At 38.1% G+C, this 20,047-nt stretch overlaps 1 protein-coding gene across 7 annotated transcripts in view; it reads left to right on the plus strand.

Annotated features, from left to right (window-relative positions):
* The window catches only part of RGS22 (regulator of G protein signaling 22), a 133,038-nt gene that overhangs the window by 35,359 nt on the left and 77,632 nt on the right, over positions 1-20,047 (plus strand). For 5 of the 7 annotated variants that reach the window (XR_004382800.1, XM_032858600.1, XM_032858601.1 and 2 more), the window contains exons 5-11: positions 2,553-2,638; positions 3,402-3,570; positions 6,920-7,049; positions 9,236-9,854; positions 11,596-11,757; positions 15,056-15,230; positions 15,884-16,017. Coding sequence is in view for 6 of the 7 variants with exons in the window: in XM_032858600.1 (XP_032714491.1) it covers positions 2,553-2,638; positions 3,402-3,570; positions 6,920-7,049; positions 9,236-9,854; positions 11,596-11,757; positions 15,056-15,230; positions 15,884-16,017 (1,475 nt within the window). In the remaining variant the exon portion in view is untranslated. Of the gene's footprint in view, positions 1-325; positions 439-2,552; positions 2,639-3,401; positions 3,571-6,919; positions 7,050-9,235; positions 9,855-11,595; positions 11,758-15,055; positions 15,231-15,883; positions 16,018-20,047 lie in introns of those variants that run through there. The other 2 variants (XM_032858604.1, XM_032858603.1) reach the window with 2 other exon arrangements.

A 20,047-nucleotide genomic window follows, 5' to 3' on the forward strand; every position in this document is an offset into this window, starting at 1 on the left:
CCCTACTTCTGGATATTACCAAAGAAAAATGAACAGTTCTGTTCACACAAAAACCTGTATGTGAAAGTCTGTAGTTCCTTTATTTATATTCACCCAAAGCTGTAATAAACCCAATTTTCCTTTAAGTGGGGAAGGAATGAAAAAAAGTGGTTTATCCATACAGTGGAGTAGCACTCATCTAAAGAGGAATGAAGAGGAACGAACTAGCGATCCGTCTAAGAACATAGGTCAATCTCAAATGCATCATGCTAAATGAAGGAAGCTATGTCCTATATTGATTCCACTTATATGACACTTTGGAAAAGGCCCATCTGCGAAGAACCAGTTGGTGGTTCCCAGGGCCTGGGGTTAGAGGGAGTCATTGAATGCAAAGCGTCAGGAGGAAGTTTGGAGGATGTTGGAACTCTTCTCTATGATTCTAGTCATGGTTATTCAACTGTAAGTATTTGTTAAAATGTGTAGAGCTGGGTCCTAAAAAGGATGGATTTTTGCTGGGTTTTTTTTTTTTTTTAGTTTTAAGGAGTAAATAATTTTACCTTAGGTAAATTATTTCTGTGCTTTTCATAGGTATTTATTAAGTTGCCATTTTATGTTTGGCCAGATTGTTCTGGGGTTTTTTGTTTTTTTTGTTTTTGTTTTTGTTTTTTTTTGGTCTTTATATTTTAGTTATTTGTAAACCCCTTGAAGGGACATTTTGGCAGTCTGACTAAAGACTTTTCATCAGTTTTGATTTTAGTCCTTTTAAACTTTTCATTCCATTTCATTTTTGGGCCAGATAGAAACAGACATTCAAAAGGGGATGAGTTATCAGTGAACTGTTTATTAAGTAAATATTAGGCAAATTGATTTTTTATGACTGACTAGTCTTGACAACCTTTTAGTATTCCTCAAGGGGGTGTTAATATGTCTTAATATGCGGTCTGGTGTCTTTCGGGGATGCACTGAATGCATTGCTAATGAGAATCCAAGAGTCGTGTGTGGCTGTCTGTGTGTAGCGTATGTGGAGGTCTCTTTGGAGTTTTTCTGACTACAAGATGCACGTGTCCTTCAGATCTCACTCATAAGCAATAAGACCATCAACAAGACGCTACTGTTCAGGTGCTGGCTGCTTCCGAAGTTTCTTCTGTTTTTTCATTACCCAGAAGATAGTCTTTGGTCAGGGCCAAATGGATGTTTTGGGCTGAACAGAAGGAAAGCATTGTTTTCCAGCCGTGGGGAGCTTAAGGACTTCATGCCACGTGCGAGCAGTGTTGAGCACAGGTGCGCGCTCAAGAACATCAGCCCATCAGATGTTGGCAGCGCTGCTCTGTGAGCCTTTCATCTCCTCACTGCAGTGAGCAGTGGGCTGTGCTGACTGAGGTTAATATCCCAGCACAACCATTGCCTCAGCAGATAAGCAGCGGAAGTCCCATAAACGCCTCCACCCTTGCCTCACTGGGACGTGCGGTGTACCAGTGGTTTTACTTATCCAGGAACATTTGTTTAGTGTTCAAAGGACTGACATTCCTTAGATTTCTGGGGAAAAAGTGCATATAAGACAAAAAAAATCATTAGTGAGTAAAAGTTTGAGAATGAGCCGCAACTCAGTAACTCTTCCATGACTTTGTACGGTCCTCACAACCGCTAAATAAAATCTGAACACTTTAATGTCATTGGAAAGAGCATCGTAATTATGCCTGCCTGCTTCTCCAGCTGGCTTCCCGCCTTTGTTCTCTGGGAAAACCTTCGCTGTTTTCGTGCCCGGTGCTCTCCCACAGAAGCCCGAACTTGGGCACTGCACTCTACTACTATTACTTATTGAATTATCTGTAAATTCCTTAAAGACACTTCCTTCCTTCCTTCCTTCCTTCCTCCCTCCCTTCCTCCCCCCCGCTTCCTTCCTACCTTACAACCTTCCTTCCTTCCTGATTTTATTTACTTGACAGAGAGAGAGGGAGCAGCAGGCAGAGGGAGAGGGAAGAAGCAGGCTCTGCACTGACCAGGGAGACTGATAGTCTTCATCCCAGGACCCTGAGATTGTGACCTGAGCTGAAGGCAGAAGCTTAACTGAGCCACCCAGGCCCCTCAGGGCCTTATCTTTCTTGCTAACCTTGGTATTCCCAAATAGTGCATGGGGATGTTAAACAGTTAACCAAATTTTCTAAAATTGGAGGGACAGGGGCCTCTCGTGACCACAGTGGTCTTATCAAGTGTTCTGGTTAGCTCTTTTTCTGTTTGTGATTTTTTTTTTAAATCCATTTTGCAACTGTGCAAATACAGAAAGTGACTTTTTTTTTCCTCACATCTCTTCCTTCAACAGGTTACCTAACTTCTCTGGATTCAGTTTGTTAATCTATAAATGGGGCTAATAGTTGATGCAGGGTTGTTGAGAGATTAAGCAAGTAGCGGAAGGCAAGCAATGGCTTCAAATGGATTCCAAGGTCTTTGCTCTCTCTTGTGAAACAGAAGGTCGACGCAGGGCTCCGGGTAATACTACTCTAGTGACTAGGTCTTGACTGTACTGAAAGGTGATTTTCTTTGACTCTTTTTCTTTTTCACTTGTCCTCTAATAGTGTCTCAGTCGTGAAGAAGGTATTGAGTGGATCAAAAAAGAAAGACTTCCAGCGTTCCTGGAAAGTGATTGTTACTTTGAATACAGGTATTGTAGTCCCATCAACAAACCTAGTTTTTAATTACCTGTTGTTTTTTTTTTCCCCACCTAAAATCATTTTTCTGTACTTTCTTAATAAAATCGTATACTTTTAAACCCACGGGAATTTGTATCCCACCTGCTATAGTATGTGAGTGATAGAGCGTTTGTAAAAATCACTTAACTTTTCCAAAGAGAACTCACAGGGATAGTTCTTAATAAATGTACTTTAGCTGTGCTTCTTTGATCATTATGTTTTAAAAATTATCTACTTATGGGTATTAAGGAGGGCACTATTGCATGGATGGTGTGGTGCACAAACAATGAATTCTGGAACACTGAAAAGAAATTTTTAAAAATAAAAATAAAAAAATAAAAATTATCTACTTGTGATAATGGTGCAGGCTGTTAAAAAACAAATATAAGTATGTCATGAAAAACAAATATAAGTATGTCATAGTGGATCAAGTTTTTCTTTTATATTTCCTGACTTATAATGTGTAAATACCTAAACATTCTGAAATTTTACTGAAATTTGACCTATACTTAGAATCTCATTTTAAAAATCAAGTAAAATAAATTGAAAGAGTCATTATTAGTTAGTAGTTCTGTGAATAAGCCATTAATTTGAACAGATCCTAAGAGAACCATTGTGCAAAGTGAGGAGATTGACTTGAAAATAAAACAAAATAAAATTTTAAGGTTTTTTTTCCCCCTGAATTCTACCATCTTTGAAACTTACTTCAAGTTTTGTATGATTTCTAAAATGCAGATTAGCCAAATTGGTCTCACAAGTGAGATGGAGTGGATCGGGTATGAACTTCATACTCAATGCAGATTTTTCCCCGTGGGTCCTGAAAAAACCAGCCAGCCCACCACCACCTGTTGCTGAAGAAGAGAATGTTATCATCATGAAAAAGTTCTACATTTCTCTTGGCGAGGTAAAAGTATGAGTGTTTCTTCATGACTTGGCGCTTCAAGGAGACTTCTCATTTTAGGGATAAGAATTGCATTTGTACCACTTGAACAGGGGAAGCGATTTCAAGTACTTCTGAGACAGGTTTAGCAAAACTTTTTGTGGAGTTATGCTGACGCCTTTGCTCTGCACTTGTTCACTTGAAATGTAATTGGTATTATTATCTTCATGTGTACAGAGGAACAAATGAAAGATTGAAGAATAGGCTCAGAGTCACCCAGGAAGCAAGGAAGGGTAACTTGAATTGTATCCATGGTTTCATCATTCATTCCAAAATTGTCATTGTTCAGAGTCTCTAATTTTTGTACAAAATGATGATAAATTGGGTCTTCTCCTCCCTATTGTCAAGATTATTCCTCAGCAGTAAAAGACATGACCCTTTCCCTGTTATCAGATAAATTTGTCCTCCGTGAAGAAATGTTGGGTTGGTATGGGTGCACTGGAAGAGATCTAACCTAGAATCAAATGCCTTTCTGGAGAGTCACGTTGTAGTGAAAACCGTTGTTTGATCTCTGGCCTCTAATTATCAGGTCTTCTTTCTGGGAATACATTTCCTATACACAGCTCTGTACAAAACCAGGAATTGCAAATATGTGGCCCATGTGTTGCTGCTCTCCTAGCTTCCATTCACGACAGACATTGCTAATCAATCACGGCAGTTTTCCTGCTGAGCTAGGACTTGGCTCCAAATTCTTTTCAGCACAGCCCTCTAGGCAAGCACTTCCAATTGATCAAAGATGTCATACAAAAGGAAAACGATTTACCATCTCTGTTGGAATAGATAGACTTAACCTGTCTTACCTGACCATTTATTTTCTTGTGTAGTTCCTATTTAATTTTGTAGTTTGGCATTTCTATCATTAATATTTGGCAAAAGCATTTGAAATTTTGCCAGTTGCGTTATTTCCACTGAGTTCATGCTGGGAATGTATGAAAAGCATATTTTACTTCTCTCTTTATACTTATTTTTAAGTATTTTTTTTCTTATGTATTATAGAAATGTCAGGAATGTCATAAAAAATGTACTGATAGTACAGGTCAGTAAACATACAACAGGAAGAATCAATCTTGGGAAAGAAGATCTGATTCTTTACATGTAAATTAAATTGAATGTAAGAGTAAAATTTAAACTAGTTTACTTTTGCTATTTTCTGTATGAAAAAACTCAATTCTCTCCACTTGATTGATACTTTACCTAATATCCTTTTTTTTTTTAAGGTTTTATTTACTTAGAGAGAGAGAGAGTGAGCACAAGAGAGGGTAGAGTCAGAGGGAGAAGCAGGCTCCCAACTGAGCAGGGAGCCTGATGTGGGTCTTGATCCTGAAACTCCAGGATCATGCCCTGAGCCAAAGGCAGTCGCTTAACCAACTAAGCCACCCAGACACCCTCTAATATACTTTTTAAAAAAGATTTTATTTTTATTTATTTATTCTAGAGATAGAATGAGGGATAGGGGCAGAGGAGGAGGGAGAGGGACAAGCAGACTCCATGCTAAGCTTGGAGCCTGACATGGGGCTTGATCTCACGACCCTGAGATCATGACCCTAGAGGAAATCAAGAGTTGGTTGCTCAACCAACTGAGCCACCCAGTCGCCCAACTGATATTTTCTTATTAGCTTTTGAACTTGGAGGACTCAAAATTCTTTGAGCCCCTAAATCATTTAAATCATGACTATGGACAAAGATTAATCTTTATGATGATAACTGTTAATATTTCTTTGAGTCTTCAACACGAACAATTGACTCATCTCTTAAACATATTAAGTGGTTGTCTGACTGACTACTTACTACTTCTCTCCTAATTTTTACTTAGCAATCTTTTTTGCCAAGTTGAAATAGCATGGACTTTTGTATATTGGCCTCCCTCAATTCCCTGACAGGTCTTCTTTATTTTGGCCTTCTCAGTGCTTAGGATACTGCTTGGAAGAGAGTAGTCACTCAATAAATATATGTTGAATGAACATATATTAATAGTAAATGCCTTGGTTTTATTTTTTTAAAAGATTTTATTTGTATATTTGAGAGAGAGGGAATGAAATAGAAAGAGAGAGCACAGCGTGGGGGAGGGTCAGAGGGAGAAGCAGACTCCCTGCTGAGCAGGGAGTCCAAAGTGGGACTCGATCCTGGGACTTCAGGGTCATGACCCAAGCCGATGGCAGTCACTTAACCACCTGAGCCACCCAGGCACCCAAATGACTTAGTTTTAAAGGAAGGAAAAGCGAGAACAAAAGGAAATTAGAATCTTTCAAAGCTTTTATCTGTGTAGAAAACCTTACTTCTAAGAGGGGCAGTGACTACCTAGGTGACACTTTTCATTTCTCCCTCTTGCTTTTTGGTCTCCTTGTGTGGCCCAACTTGCCCTGCTAATTCTGTATCACAGTCAGAGAACAATACCTATTCCATTTGAGGCCTACCTCTTGTGCGAATTCCTGACGCGAAGGGCCAACCTGGGGACAACCTATCTGGAGAAAGGAGAAAGGAGAGTAATGCTGAGTAATGCTGGATGCTCCCCACTCTGCTTCTCTTGAACAATCTGGATTATCTTAGAAAGATTGTGAGGACATTACTGAGAGAGGCAGGCATAGGAATTTTCCTAGGACAGCTGAGAAATGGGCTTCTCAGGACTGGGATTCTGGAAGCTGAAGGTCAGCTGGGGAACTGGGTCAGCAGGCTCGAGGATGCACAAAGCGAAGGAAAAATTGAAGGCTCCATCCAGGGGCAGGTGGAGTCAGGAATCAGTTGTCAGGAAGCCTACAATCCAAGCAAAGCTGGGAAAACTGAATCAAAGGTGTGGATTGTTGAGCCTGGGCAGGGGGGTGGGTGGGGGGCCAGTACTCCTGAGAGTAAGTCTGTGATATTAGGGAGGTGTGGTAAAAAACACAGAGCCAGATCAGACAGAATTAGGGGCAGGAAATAATTGGGAAGTTATAAATGTGGGAGTAGCTGGCAAAAGATACAGCCAAGAACTGAGGAGTCAGATGACTGCCAAGACAGCGTGGGATGGTGTGACCCTATAATGCAGCCAGGAAGGAGGGCTGCAATGCCTCTGGTGGAAGAGTGGAGAAGGCTTTAGTGAACACTGGGCTCCTTTTTACCTTTGGTCATCTAATATCCAGATAATCTGAGTTGAAATTTCCTTCCCATTATTCTCAGGTAATGAACTTTTTTCTGTATGGCATTCTTTCCTTCCATGGCATCATTTTCCTTTCATGTTGTACTATGCAAATTTAACGTTCTAAGGACTAGTGGAGGTCTGCGATTGGGAGAACACTGCTAATCTCAACATTAAACAAAGGTGCTCCTTTCTTCCTAGGCCTCCTATACTCAAACAAAAGATTGGTTTGCCTTAGCGAAACAGAGTCTGCAAACAGCATCCACGTTTTCATTACCAACTTATGTAGTCCACAGCAAACTTGAAACACCGGTTGTTTCATCTGTTTCTGGTAAGCAGAAAGGACAAGAATGATTTCAGAACTCCTTTTTAAATCCTTGCTTATTGTTCTACTCTCTCAGTACAACACGTGGTGGGGGAGGGGGGAGGAAAATAATCTCCATTCCTACCACTTACCCGCTTCACTTTCTACTGTTTTTATCTTTAAAGACTTATTTGTTTGAGAGAGAGAGAGAAATCGAGCTGGGGGAGGGTCCAAGGGAGAGAGAGGATCTCAGGCTGACTCCCCATGAACGCAGAGCCCAGCGTGGGGCTCTATCTCACAACCCTGAGATTGTGACCTGAGCTGAAATCAAAAGACCAACACTTGACTGACTGAGCTACCTAGGCGCCCTTCTACTGTTTTTTAAGAGGCAGCTCGACATGGGAAAAAGATAATGGGTTTAAAGATTGTATTTATTTATTTGTCACAGAGAGATATCAAAAGTAGGCAGAGAGGCAGGCAGAGAGAGAGGGGGAAGCAGGCTCCCTGCTGAGCAGAGAGCCCAATGTGGGGCTCAATCCCAGAACCCTGAGATCATGAACTGAGCCGAAGGCAGAGGCTTAACCCACTGAGCCACCCAGGCGCCCCAAGAGAATGGGTTTAGATGGGTTAATGCTTATTAACCATGTGACTTTTTGAAGTTATTCAGAAAGCCTTGCATTTCTCATCTGTAAGATGAGAATAATAATATACTCTACATGTCTAGATTTGGCCTAGTGCCCTGTCCCTCATAGGCAGTTAGTAAATGTTTGTCTTGTCTTTATTTCCTGTGACAGTTTACAGATTCTTATTATTAACTATTTGAGTTTACGTGGGTGGAACCTTTCTCTCTTCTTGAAAGTATGTAGTCGTTCATGCAGCTTGAGTTTTCCTTCTGAGTTTAGACTTGTTTTTCTCCTTGAAAAACAGGTACATTTCTACTGTGGCGAAATGTTGTGGATGATACCAACTTTTCGTAGATAGGAAACTTGCAGAAATGGGTATCATCACCATGACATTGTTAGAGGAAAAAAATCTAGCAATGTCATTCAGGAGAGGAACTTAGCAATTCACTAAATTCTTACCTAATTCTTTTGACAAGTGTAACAACCTCTGAAGAAAACAAATCTGGGTTCTTTAGAGCTGAACATAAATCTGGGTAAAGAGGAAAATACTCTTCTTAATTGCAAATAGCTGAATTTATAGGTTTCTTGCTGTTTCCCCCAAAGAGTAAAGGAGAAAATTGGAGAGCAAAGATAGTGAAGATGATGAACAGGAAGGGGAAGGGTAGCAGGAGCCTGGTGAACAGAAACGCTAGCCTTGCTGTCTCCCTCCGCTTCTGTAGGGTTGAGTGTATACCCAGCATCGATTTGCAAAAGTCTAGTCTCTTAATACTGGGGGGACTTAGTATCTTCATTTTCAGTACAAATTGTAATAAAACCCTTCCAGCTCATTGGGATTTGAAACCCATTACTGAGAAAATGGCCATTGAAGTGGAACATAGATGACAACAGTTTTCCTGCTGTCTGGCATTTCAAGTGGTAGATTTATCACGTGGAATAAAGCACTGACATCTAATATTTCACAATTTCTAATGAAGGAGAAAACAGGAGCTAAAGACTCTGTTTTTAGAAAGAGTTTAAAACAGTCCATTTGTATTTATAAGCCTTCATAAGTACCTTATGCCATTTTGTAATTTTGATGGTAAGTTGTAAGTATGGTAGTAATTGAAGCTTTCTGATAAAATAGTGAATTTTGAAAATTACTGATATTTCAGACTCTAGTTCTGATCTGTTCACTGATTGTCTAATTTTATTTTACCTTCTAGCATGACATATTAGAATACGTACAATTGTTTAATGTACACATTCTAATTGTTTAATAGATTTGGCCTTTACATATTGACATTCTATGTCAGCCGCAAATATGACATTTTAAAAGCACATAATGTCTTCTTGAAGATCTTCTGTATTAGGGATGTCAAGTATTTTGTTCATCTGCCACCATTATTCACTTCCGTGTCCAAGGAAGACATGGCCAGTCCTGCTGGCAGTTTTTCCTCTGTGGTATCAAATGTGGCTTCAGAACTCTCTCATGGACACAGTCATGACCTGTGCCAAAACCACTTACCATTCTGTCTCTGCTCCTTTTAGTTAAAAAATAAAAGCAACTTTGTATTCATATCTGATCTAATAACCCTTTACGATTTCATGCAGACAGCTTTTTCTTTGATGATGGAATTCACCCAAGGACAAAAAGGGACTCATCTGAATCCGTTAGATTAACTTCTCGTTTTGAAGACGATGATGATATGGGCTCCATCTCTCTACAAGACACTTCTTCTCAAGCCCTTTTAAGAATATACCTTGAGAGGCAACAGGATGCTGATGAAAGCCTTACATTGAGTTTCTCAACATGGGAGGAATTTTTAAGATCTTATATAGCCTTTATTTTGAGAGTAGCAATTCATCAAATTTTTGAAGAGCCACTGATAGAAAGCCCAGATTATATAAACTTCAACAAGGTAACAGAAGTGGTGCTTGAGGAGGGGTTTGAGCCTCTCCTTGGCAGAAATATTTTGTTAAGTGAAACATTTCAAATCACAAATGAAAAGTCAAAAGAGATGTTAGAACAAGCAAGTTCAAAGAGTGAGAGCATTGGACCAGAAACCAGGGCTGACTGGTGCATGTCTCACAAAACCTATGATATTGGCAATAGAAAGGAGTTTGAAAGATTTAAGAAATTTATAAAAAATACATTAGGAGAGAGATATTGGTCATTATGGATGGATATTGAGAGGCTGAAAGTTCTTAAGGACCCCGGAAGACATCAAAGGTATGTCTAGTTTTACTTTCAATGGTTTTGTTTTTTTTTTAATTCTGGAATATTAGTTTACTTCCTAAAGCACCGACAGAAAGCCTGAAATAAAAATAAAAATGTAATTTATGCTTTTAGAGGAATGAATAATAATATTCATTTTATTATAATAATAGTAATTTTATTACTTCTGTGATTTCATAATTTTCTGATGCAAATAGAGGTAGTTGTTTGGGTTTACATAATATTTCTTCCCTTGGATTCTAAACCTGCTTTCAAGTCAATCATTCTGTTTTATTTTTATAACACTGTAGTGATAAACATTTTTGTAGAAAAAAACCACTTTTCCATTATGTAACCATGTTGGCTTCAGATATCTTATATAAAAGGTACCTTATGCCATGGTTAAGAGACTGCTGTTCCTAGCAACCTGCTCAGTTGACAAATCTCATGATCTTTGGTGGGATGCCACTTTGACAGACATATCTGAATAAGATATCTCCTAGATACACGAGATATCCTCTAAGGAGGCTCCTGGTTGTCCAATGCATCCAGGTCCTTGTTTGGCTATCCCATGTGCTTTAGATCACAGTAAGTGGACTCTTAAGTGGACTCTGCTTTAGGAACGTTTTTCTCCTGTCTCTGTTCTCCTTTCTGCTCTGAAGCAGATCAACTACAGTAGGTTGCAATTCCTAGGAAGGGTTTGACAGGGTATATACTAGTAACTGGGTTATTCCACTTATTTCAGTGGCATGCAGATCATAGAGCTCATTGTTGTACATACTTATAGGATCAGGGGTTACCCTATGGTTGATTCTGCAACCATGACTTGATGGATCATGGAGGAGAAAGCCACTACCACTTTTCAAGATGTATTAGGGAAGTTATATGCCAGCACCCTATATAAATTCTTCAGGATCAATACTGTATTAGTTCCTATTGTTGCTGTAGCAGATTGCCACAAATGTAATGGCTTTTAAAGCAACAGAAACTTATTCTGTTACAGTTTGGAATTAGGAAGTCTAACATGGGTGGGCAGGGCTACATTCTTTCTGGAGGCTCTACGGGAGAATCCATTTTCTTGCTTTTTCTGGCTTCCAGAGGTCACCTACTTTCCTCAATCTTCAAGCCAGGAACATAGCATCTTTTCTCTGACCTCTGCTTCTAGCCTTACGTCTTTTCTCAATGACTCACCCTCCTGCCTCCATCTTAGAAGGACCCTTGTAATTACATTAGGGCCATCTAGATAATCTAGAATAATCTTCTCAAAATCCTAATCGCAGTGGGACACCTGGGTGGCTCAGATGGTTAAGCCTCTACTCAGGTTGTGATCTCTAGGTCCTGGGGTTGAGCCCTGTGTCGAGGCCTACATTGGACTCTCAGTTCAGTGGGGAGTCTGCTTTTCCCTCTGCCTATCCTGTTCATGCTCGCTCTGTCCACTTCCCCGCAACAAATGGATAAATAAAATTCTTAAAAAATATATCCTAATCACATCTGCAGAATGCCTTCAACCATATAAGGTAACATTCAGAGGTTCTGGGGATTAGGACATGGACATCTTTGGAAGACCATTGTTCAACCTACCAAAAATACTCTTCCTATTCCCATAATTGTAAGAAATAGTTTTATCTCCACACTGGTCTCCCATAACTTGGTGTTGGTTTTGAGATAGTTCATTACTTATCTGAAACATTTTAGAAGTGAAAACATTTGGCTTGTTGAATGTCATAGCAATGTGTGTGGGTTTATTTTGTTTTAGACATCTTGAGAGGATGAAAAAACACTATCTGGTAAGCAATGGAGATTGCTACCTTTCTGCAGAAATATTATCAAAACTTAAGCTGCTGGATGCATCTCAGTGGAATGAAGAACACTTAAGAAATATTCAGGCTGAGGTTGTAAAACCCTTACTTCTATATTGGTAAGAAAAATAAAGTGAATCAAACTTAATTGCTTTAAATTTTTCTAGGCGAGTTACAAGTTATACATTTTTGTCTTACTGATTTATAATTTATGGAGATTTAAAATGATAAGATTATTCTATCTTTTGCCTTCCTTGAAGTCAGTCAGAGAAAGATAAATACTGTATATTTCATTCATCTGTGGAATTTAAGCAACAAACAACCGTTTAATGAATATCATGAAGCATATACTTATGTAACCACTTCGTGGGCTGGGAAATAAAACATTGCCAAGACCCTTGAAGGTCCCTTATCAATCACAACATCCTCACTCCCCCTTGGAGGTAACCACTATTCTGACTTTCATGATTATCATCCTTTTACTCTTTTTTAAATTTTTTTTTTAAAGAATCTTTTTTTTTTTAAAGATTTTTATTAATTTATTTGACAGAGAGAAAGAGTGAGAGTGAGAGAGTGCACAAGCAGGGGGCGCAGCAGGCAGAGGGAGAAGCAGGCTCCTGGCTGAGCAGGGATCCTGATGCAGGACTCTGCGCCCAGGACTTCAGGATCGTGACCTGAACTGAAGTCAGACACTCCACTGCCTGAACCATCCAGGCATCTCCTCTTACTTTTCTTTAGTTTTACCAACCATATATGCAAATAAATACCCAAGCTTATACTTATTGCTGCCTATTCTACGACTTGATATAAATGGAAACATGTTGTATGCATTCTTTTGGGTCTTCTATCAACATTACATGTGAGAATTGTCTGTAATTGTGTTTAAGAGTTTTATTGATTTTCATTGATGTATATTGGTATTCCACTTATTGAATATATGATAATTGTTATTTTTTTAAACACTTAGGTTGTTTCCTACTTTTCACAATTAAAAGCAGTACTATAATGTATATTCTTGTATACATATCCATTTTTCTACAGCAGTTGTACCCACTTATGCTCTCATAAACAGAATAAGAGAGTGCCCATTGCTGTAAATCCATGGTGACATCTAACATTGTCAGACTTCTCAATTTTTGCCTATGTGTTTGGTGTGTCATTGATGTCCTGTGGTTATAACTGGCATTTCCCTGAGTACTAGTGAGGCTGGTAATCTTTTCCATGATTGGTCATTTGGTCATTTGGATTTCAGTTTTCATGAATTGCTTATTTATCTCATTTGCCCATTCTTCTATTGGGATCTATACACACACACATATGTACATACTCACATACATACACACACCATGTTGAATACAGTTCATTTGATGGTATTATGTGACAGATACCTTCTCCCACCCTCTAGAGTTTGAGAATTAAGATGTGTACAGTGTACATGAGAGCTCATATGGTGGAAGCATGAAAAATAATACAACACCAGTTTATAATTAGCCATGAAATTTATACCACAATATTTGATGAATTTACACAGTGGCTAATAAAAAATTAATGCTATGAATGAAATAATAATTATGCAAGATTATAATGGTAGGGGCAACAGAGACTTATGGGGGTTTATATGAGTATAGTAGAATGATGGAAATCAGCAAATTGAGACACTTAGGTTTTCTGATCAGCACATGTCTGCTTTACTGGATGAGGACCTTGTAGATATTCCCACTTACTGGTTGACATAAGAATAAGAGGTCATTTGGGATATTGCCAAGTCTGCAAGTAAAGGTTCTGAAATATAGTTAGGATGACCACCCAGATCTCTGTTCTCTCTGAGTGTTCTCTCTGAATCTAAAGTAATTATGAACTTCGGATTTTCTTCCATTCCCAACCTGTGTTCACATCAGGGCAATATCTGCTTTTTTTCTATTTTAAAGGGAGTTTCTTGCCAGGACCTGAAATATGGAGTGAAAATTTGTCTTTGGGCTGTAGCATCAGGGGGAAAACCTGGTCCAAGCTGCAATTAGCATCAGGCCTGACAGCTGGGATTAGCTCTGTAGCCAATAAAGAGTTAGCCCACAGACTAAATACCAGGATAGCCATCCAATTAAGCGTGGCCTTGACATTGTGCCAAACATTCTTTTTCTTGGGCTTCTGGAAGTAGTGTTGGTCTGTCATTTATATAAATTGTTGTAAAACTAATTCTTATCTTTAAATTTAAGGCTTGAAAATAGAACATATGAATCAAAATCCACTTCAGTTGTGTAGTTAAACATTATAAAAATGTTTGTATATTTTAAAATGTGAATTTCATCTACCAGTTTTTTTATTATGTTCAATTAGCCAGCATATAGTATATTGTAAATTTTTGTTGTAGTGTTCAACGATTCATTAGTTGTGTATAACACCCAGTGTTCATCCCAACATGTACCCTCCTTCATAAACATCATCCTCCCAGTCCCCTGCCTTCTGTAACCCTCAGTTTGTTTCCCAGAGTCCAGAGGCTTTCATGGTTTGTCTCCCTCTCTGATTTCTTGCCATTCAGTTTTGTCTCCATTCCCCTGTGGTCCTCCGCTCTATTCCTTATGTTCCACATATGAGCGAAACCATACGATAATTGTCTTTCTCTGTGACTTATTTTACTCAACATAATCCCCTCCAGTTCCATCCATGGCAGTACAAATGGTGGGTATTCATCCTTTCTGATGGTTGAGTAATATTCCATTGTGTATATGAACCACAGCTTCTTTATCCATTCGTATATTGAAGGGCATCTCCGTTCTTTCCACAGTTTGGCTATTGTGGACATTGCTGCTATGAACATTGGGGTGCATGTGACCCTTCTTTTTACTGCTTTAAAATGACCACAAGTGCATTTTGTGTTCATTTTACTCGAAACTGAAAGTTATTTTAAAAAATTCCTTCATCGGGGCGCCTGGGTGGCTCAGTGGGTTAAAGCCTCTGCCTTCGGCTCAGGTCATGATCTCAGAGTCCTGGGATCAAGCCCCACATCGGGCTCTCTGCTCAGCAGGGAGGCTGTTTCCTCCTCTCTCTCTGCCTGCCTCTCTGCCTACTTGTAATCTCTGTCTGTCAAATAAATAAATAAAATCTTAAAAAAAATTCTTTCATCAATAGATACATAGATTTCTTTTTCTTATCAAGCAGATAGTAATTTGAATGTAGTTTTATTAATTAATTTTTTCCTAATGTATATTGCCTCTTTGAGTGAGTGTGATTTTAGGCAGTTGATATATCATAGAAAAACTTTTTTTTTTTTAAGGTGAGGCAGCAGAAAAAAGTGGGAATTTTTAGAAAAAGGATTTGGTAAGACATAATTGTGAGCATTGGCATTCTAGATTTTGTAGGCTTTCAAATTTTGAGGCTTATTGCCTAGCTTAATCTTAAATTTGTTTTTCCTTTGATTAGGGCACCAAGATTCTGTGTTACTCATTCGTCCTCAGTAAAACACGCTAGTGCTGAACTGAAATTCTGGCACCTCCGTCAAGAGAAACCAAGGAAGGATGTTGACCCTTTTCCACAAATGGCAACCCTCTTGCCATTAAGACCTAAATCTTGTATTCCACAGATATCTGATATGCAGGTCAGGTAGACATTGCTACTTTGATCTCTTTATTAAGTTTATGATAAAATATCTATGCTTGCATTTTGTGCACTAATACTTATGTTAACTTTTTTGGGAGTTGTTATTAATGTACATGCTGCAACAATTACGCATTAGGAAAAACCCATGATCTGTTCTTTACCAAGCAGCCAGAGTGAGCCTTTAAAAATATATGACCAGGTCACTCACCTGCTCAGAATTCCCTAGGGGCCTCCTCTCTCACTCAGAATAAATCCAAGGTCTTTACACAGCTAAACACATCCCTGCTGACCTCCTGGCCTCATTTCCTGTCTTCTCGAACCTCATCTACTCCAAACACACTGGACTCTCTCCTGTTCTTGGAACACACCAGGCAAAAATCTGGAAGTGGTGCACTTGCTGTTCCCTTCACTCAGAGCACTGTTCTTCCAGATATCCATGTGGCTCCTTCCCCCACTTACTTTAGGTGTTTCTTTGAGCATCACGTATGAGTACATGTGGGTAGGATGACCCAGATGTCCTCCATCACTGTGCAAGCTCACAAAACAAATTTAAGGTGGATGGGCAGAGTATGTTTTAGTCTCCGGCCTTTTTTTTTCCCCCCCTTTATATGGCTCATTTTTCACTTCGTGTATTATTTTACCACTTTTTAGAAAGAAGAGTCCAATTTATTACAACGTCCTAAATCTCCCAAGAAACCACCTCGAGTAAAAACAGCAGTTCAAAAACCGTGGAGGAGCAAGTCTTTGTCTCTAATTTCTTCGAAGGGCAATGTGATTGAGAAAGGGTAGGTACACCTTTGTATGTGTCAAGTGTTATTCTGCAATGATAAGATTTTTGAGGAATTGAAAATTTAAATAGAAATGAAAAACTGAATACACTGATTTTTTTAAATAGGAGTTCCTTATATTTCAGTGATAGATATTAGAGTCATGCATACTCTGAATTAGGGGCAGAACTCCTGAGACTAGCCTTTTGAAATAGATGGTGCCTCTGATCTCCACCCTCTTATGAGCTGTATGGTCAAAAGACTTCTGAGAAGATTTCCCTCCAGTTCCTACTTGACCTTATTCAGTAGTTTGGTATTGCTCAAACTTGCAAACTTGTAAGACTCTCAAGAATTTTGTCATTACTTAAGACAGCATATATTACCTTATTCATTTAGATTTGCCCACATACATACTCTTTTCACTGTTCTTTATTTCAAATGGGATTATTTTCCTTCAACCTAAAAAACACCCTTTGGTGTTAACTTTGGTGTGGGATCTGCTGGTCCATTAATTTGTTATTCCACTTTTATTCTTTTTTTTTCTTTGAGATAAAATTCATATGACATGAATTTCACCATTTTAAACTTATCTTTTTTTTTTTTTTTTAATTGTAGACTGCACCAAGGCTCAGCCTGATGTAAAACTTAGGGTCTTCTTAGGTCTTTTCTAGTATGTGCCTTTTCCTGGAATTGTGTGGTCTCTTTCTAATTTTTTCCTGCATATGCATTTTGCTTTTGAATGTCCTAATCTTTCATGTCTGGCTTCTGAAAGGAGGCAAAAGAGAAAACGAAGTAAAAAGGGCAAGGTTTCTTTAAATTCCCCGGAAGTCCCTTCAGCCCGAAGGGGACTGGGCTTGCAACCAAGAGGAGAGGAGCAACCCCAGGGGCCACGTGCCTCTTCTGCACCTCTTTGATCTGCAGCAGCAGAGATCAGAGCTCAGATCCCTGAGATTTGGTAGACAGGGTCCTTTCTGCTCGCCCTGGCTCTTGCAACTATATGCAGAACGCTCCAGAACACAGACACAACTGTCTGCCACAGGGCTGGGAGTAGGGGAAGGTTAGCTGTTGCTGTTGTGCCAGCAACTCTAATTGACCAAAATGAACCACAATTTACTCTCCAAGCCTTCCTCTGGAAGTTCAAAGCCTTAAGCAAAGACTCCAGAGTTCTAAAATAGTTACTTTAGATCCTGCCAGTGAAACTGTGGTCTGGTGGGGAAGCAGGTTCCTGGTACTTCCTACTCTGATACCTTCCCAGAATCCTTGCCTCTGGGAATTTTCCTTCCTCAATGAGTTTTAGCCCCAGAATACCTTTTTTAAAATTTATTATTACTATTATTATTATTAATTTTAACTCCAATGTAGTTAACTTACAATATTATATTAGTTTCCGTATATATTAGTTTATAGTGATTGAATAGTTACATGTATTACTCAGTGCTCACCAAGGCAAGTGTACTCTTCATCCTCTTCACCTGTTTCACCCATCCCCCCCATAATCATCAGTTTAATCTCTGTAGTTAAAGGTCTGTTCCTTTAGTTTGTCTCTTTTTTCCCTTTGTTTTTTTCCTTAAATTCCATATGTGAGTGAAATCATGGTATTCATCTTCCTCTGACTTATTTCAGTCAGCATTATATTCTCCAGATCTATCTGTGTTGCTGCACATGGCAAGACTTCACTCTTTTCTATGGCTGAGTAATATTCATTGTAAATATAAACTACCTCTTTTTTTTATATTGTCAGTTATATTACCTTTTTAAAAGTTTTTTAAATTGTAATTCTAGTATAGTTAACATACAATGTTATATTAGTTTCAGGTATACAATATAGTGATTCAGCAATTCTATACATTACTCAGTGCTCATCATTATAAATGTACTTTTTAATCCCCAACACCTCATTTCACACGTCTCCCCACCCACCTCCCCTCTGGTAACCATTAGTTTGTTCTCTATAGTTAAGTATGTGTTTCTTGGTTTGTCTCACTCTTTTTCTCTCTGCTTGTTTGTATTGTTTCTTAAATTCCACATCAGTAGAATCATTTGGTACTGGTCTTTCTTTGACTGCCTTAATTTGCTTAACATTATACTCTCTAAGTCCTTCCATGTCATTGCAAATGGGAAGATTTCATTTTTTATGAGTGAGTAATATTCCATTATGTATGTATTCCACATTTTCTTTATCCAATCATCTATTGATGGACACTTGGGCTGCTTCCATAATTTGACTATTGTATATGTACAATATACATACATGAATTAGTGTTTTTGTATTTTGGGGGTAAATACCCAGTGGCGCAATTGCTGGATTGTAGAGTAGTCTAATTTTAACTTTTTGAGAAAACTCTGTACTGTTTTCCACAGTGGTTGCACCAGCTTGCATTCTCACCAGCTTTGCAAGAGGGCTCCTTTTTCTCCACATCTTTGCCAACACTTGTTGTTTCTTGTGGTTTTGATTTTAGTAATTCTGACAGGTATGAGGTGATATTCATTGTAGTTTAGATTTGCATTTCCCTGACGCTGAGTGATGATGAGTATCTTTTCATGTCTGTTAGCCATCTGTATGTCTTCTTTGGAAAAATGTCTGTTCATGTCTTCTGCCCATTTTGTAACTGGACTCTTTTTTTTTTTTTTTAGTTTTGAGTTGTATCAGTTCCTTATATATTTTTGATACCAACTCTTTATTAGATATGTTATTTGCAAATATCTTCGTCATTCAATAGGTTGTTTCTAGTTTTTGTTGGTTGTTTTTGTTGTTGTTGTTTTGTTTTGTTTTGTTTTTTTGCTGTGCAGAAGCGTCTTATTTTGATATAGTCCCAATAGTTTGTTTTTGCTTTTGGTTCCCTTGCCTCAGAAGACATCTCCAGAAAAATGTGATTATGGCCAATGTCTGAGAAATAACTGCTTGTGCTGTCCTATAGGAGTTTTATAGTTTTAGGTCTCACATTTAGGTCCTTAATCTATTTTGAGTTTATTTTTGTGTATGGTGTAAGAAAGTGGTGCAGTCTCATTCTTTTGCATGTAGCTGTCCAATTTCCTCAACCACTTGTTGAAGAGAATGTTTTTTTTCCTATTACATGTTCTTGCCTTTTTTTGTCAAAGATTAATTGACCATGTAATTGTGGGTTTATTTCTGTTGGCCCTAGAATTCTTAACTACATTGTTAGCACTCAAATTTCTTTTAGCAGATTAATTTTTGTATTTTTCAGTTTATCTAATTAGTCTTCAAAGGGAGAGTTGGGCCAAATCACCCTGCCTGCCATTTCCAGAAATAGCACTTAATGAGCTTTGTGTACTTTGTTTGCATTATATCAGTTCTTACTGCACCTTATGAAGAAAGCATTACCTTAATTTTTCAAGTGATAAAAATATACAAGTATGAATTGAGAGAAAAGTTTAATTTTGAGAACTATGCATTGTTTTTATGTCTTTTGTGACTAGAGAATAGGGTATTACAGTGAAAAGGCAAGAAACAAGCTAAAACAATAAATGAGGTTCCGATAGTCAATTTTTTTGTGTGTCACATTAGGGAGTTTGGAGATTATTTTCTATGCAGTGGAAAATATCTAAAAGTTTTTTTGTGTCATTTTCTGAAATTAAATTATTTTCAAAATTGGAAATATATGCATAGTTGAAAATTAGTTACATGCTATCCACTTATTCTATAATTTTGTTTTTACTGAATTCATTGGAGAAGGTGTCTCATAGCAGTATATGCTATCTATTAGTTTAGTTATAGGTATACTATAATGTGTTTTTTCTGTTGTTTCTTATTATTATAATCTTATCTCTCCTTATATCTAGTTATCTTTGATTTTATGCCAAACATTGTATTTATATTCTATTGAGGGACATGGACATTATTTCCAATATTTTTCATTATTAAAAACAATGTTGCAATGGATATTCTTATACATTTGATGTATTTCATGTATGCATATGTCTGCAAGATTAATTTCTCAAAGTCAAATTTCTAAATCAAAGTTCATGTGATTTAAAAATTGTTTTAGATATCAGAAAACTATATTTCATAAGAGTTGTAACCATATAC

This window comes from Lontra canadensis, unplaced genomic scaffold, assembly GCF_010015895.1.
Source record: "Lontra canadensis isolate GAN:19392208 unplaced genomic scaffold, GSC_riverotter_1.0 scaffold15, whole genome shotgun sequence".
NCBI lineage: Eukaryota > Metazoa > Chordata > Mammalia > Carnivora > Mustelidae > Lontra > Lontra canadensis.